Source organism: Cryptomeria japonica, chromosome 2 (genome assembly GCF_030272615.1).
Source record: "Cryptomeria japonica chromosome 2, Sugi_1.0, whole genome shotgun sequence".
In the NCBI taxonomy this organism is placed as follows: Eukaryota; Viridiplantae; Streptophyta; class Pinopsida; order Cupressales; family Cupressaceae; genus Cryptomeria; species Cryptomeria japonica.
Window position 1 is genome coordinate 612,127,496 of NC_081406.1, and position 5,151 is coordinate 612,132,646.

Below are 5,151 nucleotides of genomic sequence, written 5' to 3' on the forward strand. Positions count from 1 at the left end.
TCAATATTCAAATATACTTGATTCAAAATATTTCATTTCTTGAAAAAGAAAATGTGCAACATGCAAAGTACTTTGGGGCTTTCAACAGGAATCCCCTGGAAAAGAATCTGAAGATAAATTAGGGATGTTTGTCTCGGTTCCATAAACTGTTTAGTCTCGTGAACATCATTAAAATCTTTCATTCATTCATTCACCAAACTGATTTCTTCTACATTAAAAACTATCTCCATTATTTTACTTTATTGAATAAAATATATTACAGTGAAAAACACCATACAAAAGCTTATTTTTTTAAAGCATGTGACCATATGCCAAAGCTACAACGACATCGTCCAGAGACTCAAAGAAAACGATATGATAAAAAACTACCGGATCCTTTCCCCTAATAGAATGATATGTATAATAACATAACAGACTAATGTTCTTAGAAACACAATATGATAAAAAACTACTAGATCCTTTCCCCTAATAAAACGATATGAATAATAACATAACAGACTAATGTTTAACAGAACAACTCAAAAATACAATATGATAAGACTAATGCTTAAAAGGACAAACTAAGAAAGTCTTTTTAACCTTACATGCCTCGTCGCAAAGGTCATTTGTCCTTCCCCTCTTGAGTCATTTGGGTTTAACATTAAGATTAACTGACAGAAACAAGCATGGGATTACCTGGTTTGGGTATCTCAATAGCGGCTGATTGCAGATTTTTTGATGGATTGTACACCGCTAAATGTATCTCCATCGACTTCAGACATGAGTTGAGGCTTCGGTGGGTTGTCGACTTCCACGCTGCCTTCCAACATCTTGGCGACCTTCCCCATAGAAGGCCTCTCCTCAGGCCGAGTCTGAATGCACCAGAACGCAGTCTTTACCATTCTCTCCACCGCCTCCAACTGACTGCGATTTTCTGTTACTCCAACGAGCCTTTTATCCACCACCTCGCCCACAACCTTTTCATTCACCACCATCTCGAAAGCCCAAGCAGGAAAATACCAGTCATCGTTCTCCATATTGGAACTGGGAAGATTCGTTGTAACCATATTCCTTCTTCCGCTAACAATCTCCAGAAGCACCATTCCAAAGCTGTACACATCGGCTTTTGCAGTTATTGGGTTGAGTTCAAACCATTCCGGCGCTAAGTACCCTCGAGTTCCTCTAATGGTCGACATGCTCAGACTGCGCTCTTTTTCCACCAATTTTGCCAGGCCGAAGTCTGAAACCTTGGGACAAAAGCTCTCGTCCAGCAAAATGTTTTCCGGCTTGATGTCGCAGTGGAGAACCCATTCCAGGCACTCCTCGTGCAGGTAGGCTATGGCCCTCGCGACCCCCAAAGCTATGCGGTATCGGATGCCCCAGTCCATTACATTGGCTCCGTCCCCGTAGAACAGATGCCTGTCTAGAGACCCATGGGGGATGAACTCGTATACGAGCAGTCTGTGCTCCCCTTCTGCACAAAAGCCCCACATGCGAACAAGATTGAGATGATGGATCCGCCCTATAATGGTGACCTCAGCCCAGAATTGCTGCTCCCCGTGTTGAAGCCCCTCTAGCTTTTTCACTGCAATTTGTCTCTGGTCGGGCAGAAGTCCCCTGTACACAGGCCCAAATCCTCCTTCGCCCAGTTTGTCGCTGAAGCTATTTGTGGCTGCTTTCAGCTCTGCGTATGTGAACTTCTTGGGCCCTCCAGAGGGCATGAGATCCAGGGCGAAAATTCGTGCTATGTCTCTGAATCTCGAATACTTTCTCAGAAATGCCCAGAAAGCAAGAACTCCGCACAAAAGCTCTGCGCCGAACAGGGAACAGATTATGACCAGATCTCGTGTTGTGTGGTCTGAATCCTTCCGGGGGAACGCTAGCTTTATCAGAGTTGGGCAAACATTTTGGACTACTGAGAAGAGTCCAATAAAGGGGTTTTTATTAGCTTGTTCATCAGTTGCAGAGACCTTCAAATACATGCGCTTGTGCGCTTCTGGAGACCAATACCCGTTCACCAATTTGCCGTATTGAAAGACGCAGTGCCCACTGTCCAGATCGTATGCAAAACCCTTACAGCTGTTCTCATTCTTACAGGAGTCTTTGCAATCCTGTAATCTTGTGACCGGCCGGTCTGTAACATTCGATCCCGCATAATCGACGTAGTCCAGGGGCACAAATCTTACATTGGAGGGGTCCTCGATATCAGTGATCGCCTTGCAGCTTCGATTATCACTAGGGTTGTACTCAAAACCAGGTGGGCACCGGCACTCTGGTTCCCACGATTCGTTGACCTTACAAACAGCATTCTCTCCACAATACCCATGGATTGTGCAGTGCTCTGAGACAGCTTCCCACACTAGATTCCATGAAGAATAAGGATCCATTTTCCGACTATACAGCCGAAGGTTCCCGTTGCTCTCTAAAACGAGCCTTCTCAAGCGTTTACCTTCCCCAGCGTCAGACGCCATGATCAAATTAGATTTATCCACGCTGCTTGTATTGAGAAACCCATTGTCGTCCAGGTTAATTGCCGGAAAGCCGCCTTCTGACTGCCAGTAATATTTCTGCATCAGGCCTTGCTGTTCATTCATGTAATACAAGCTGATTTTGTTGGACTTCTCGTCTAAAGAAAGAGAATAGTAGTTGTTGCCACTGCCATAAGTACCGTTTGCAAGCCTCGACATCAGCTTCTGGACTTTGGTAAAGTTTTGTTTTGGAAGAAGAGTATCTGTAGGAAAACGGAAGCTCTCCCAACGACTGAAGACTAAATTACCAGTATTCTCTAACGTAAGTTCAGAACCAGAAACCGTCTGACTCCAGACGTTCAGCCCTTTCTCATCTATAATTGACAGATTTCCTTCCTTTAAGATGAGAGAAGAATTTGTGCCCACCAAAGATGATGAATTTGCCATCCATGCCAGGGTCCGCTCTGAATCATTTGCATACCACACAGCAAAGGCATAACCATTCGTTGTCAAGTTGTAAAAACCGGCACAAAACACACCATTTGGAGAAACAAGGTACTTGTGATCGCTGGGTTTGAGTCCAGAAGAATTAAGCTGATCAGAGGACAGACTAAGCACTGTACTACTCTGTTTTTGTGTTTGACTGCCATCCACCCAAATAAACACCATGAAAACAAGCAGTAAAACCCATGGAGAGCCCATGGCTTCTGTGATTGTCACAACAGAAACCTTCTCATTTGTTTCAGTATTTGCCTAGGTATGATCAAATGATACTCTTTTATTTTGATCCACAGAGAAGATGTGGCTTCAATTTGGGTCTATCAGATTGTGACGGTCTTCGTGTAAACAGTTGTCGTCGATGGTCTAGTCAAGGCCGCCTCATTTTCAGTCTCGATCGGACCTGAACGTGTCCCTCGGGGCAGGATTGGTTTGATTTCATTGGTCGCAGTTGAAGATATTATTGCTGTGGAACGGAGATTTTTACATTTTACATACTCCACCACACACGCAGAGCATTCGCGGTCGCATTGCTCGTTTCTCATGAAACTTCCCTCCTAACTTTCAAGCACTAAAAATCAACGTTTCCCGTAGACTTATTGGCAGTCGTTGAGTGCTTCTTAGTTAGAGGTCAACAAATTGAATTCTATCTTCGGAATCTATAAGACTCCCTTAGTATAATTGTCTCCATTTAAAAATAATAATTTCTTTCCCTTGGATATGAATTTTTAATCTACTTCAAACATTGACTTTTTAATTTGGGTTTTATATTCAGATATACGTTTTTTTATTAATCAAAGTTGATTACATGAGAAAAAGAATACATAAGAAATCAAAAGAAGTAAACAATAGTTACAACATTAAGCCAATAGCTGATAAAAGTTACATTGATATGCAAGCAACACAACTATCAACCCATCTGAAACAATATTTTGGAATTTGAACAACTTTTGGAGCTAACTGTAACTTCTGATATCTCCCTCTTGCAAATGAAGAAACCGATACTTAATTTCTTCCAAAATCTTGTTCTATGTAGCATCCTTCTTCAACTGAAAACACAAAGAGGCAAATTGTAACATAATGTGAAAGTAAAATTGTAGCATTTCTACTTCCCGATGCATAATATGATTAGAAAACATAGAGCTAAACATCCACTTTTCCAAATATGCAACAAAATAGTTTGCCTCATAGAACTAGCAACCACATTTTTTGAAACCCAATACCCAAAACAATTTCTTTCCAGTCCAAAGCATAATAAAAAATAGTAGGAAATGAAAAACTACATTTCATTTATTTTTTGTCCAAGGGCAACTCCTCAAAATATATTTAATGTTTTCCACACATTGACAAAAAAGACACTTGATTGACTAATTTTTATTTTTTTTTAATCTATCCCCAACAAGTTTTTAAAATGTAGGATCTTCCATGTCAGGATTTGAGTATTAGCCTTAGTTCTAGACCTCCATATCTATGTGCTTAGATTCCTCCACTTCTTCTCTTTAAATCTACAACTCCATTTGATGTTAAGTATGGGATTTGGGGCAACACCCTTATATTATTGAGAAATAGGTACAATTTAGTTTGTTAGCTTTTTTCATATCCAGTTATACCCTTCCATTCAAAAAAACCCTTATCAGTATACATATCAGTATACCCACCCTGGCTTATCCTCCATGCCACAAAATTACATGGATATCACTATGACTTTCACCGTATTAGAAAAATGGTGAAATGGACTAAGACCTATCAATTTATAGCATAAAACTATTGATTCATTACAAGAGATAGAGAAGATGCCAAAAAACCCAAACCACACAAGCCGCCATGCTAATTATCACCTTTTAGCCTTCTAATTTCCAAGACTATGGCCACCACAAGGCATTCTGGGCTACAAGCGTCATGAGCCACAGTGCTTGCCATCTATAAGGGGTCACACATGTCATTATCTACCCATTCCTCTTCCAGTATGGGTGCCCCAAAATCTAGGTCCACATGCAGCTTTGCCTCATTCTCTTTCAACAATCCCTCCTTGTACATGTATTCCTTCACCCATCCTTCCTTTGTGACCGTCCTAATCCTAGTCGACCTTTGCAAAAAGACAATACTCCTACCAATTTCCTCCCCACATCCAATCAAAATGTCTAGCTCCATGGTGCTAATAAGGGGGAATTTCTTCATCTCCCCACCCCTATCTTTCTACATATAT

At 41.2% G+C, this 5,151-nt stretch overlaps 1 protein-coding gene across 1 annotated transcript; it reads right to left on the bottom strand.

Moving 5' to 3' along the window:
* Positions 1-213: 213 nt before the first annotated feature.
* On the bottom strand, positions 214-3,452 carry LOC131064293 (G-type lectin S-receptor-like serine/threonine-protein kinase At1g34300). The gene has a single exon (XM_057998396.2). The coding sequence runs from the start codon at positions 3,147-3,149 to the stop codon at positions 690-692; it is 2,460 nt and encodes an 819-aa protein (XP_057854379.2). The 5' UTR covers positions 3,150-3,452; the 3' UTR covers positions 214-689.
* Between the last annotated feature and the right edge of the window lie 1,699 nt (positions 3,453-5,151).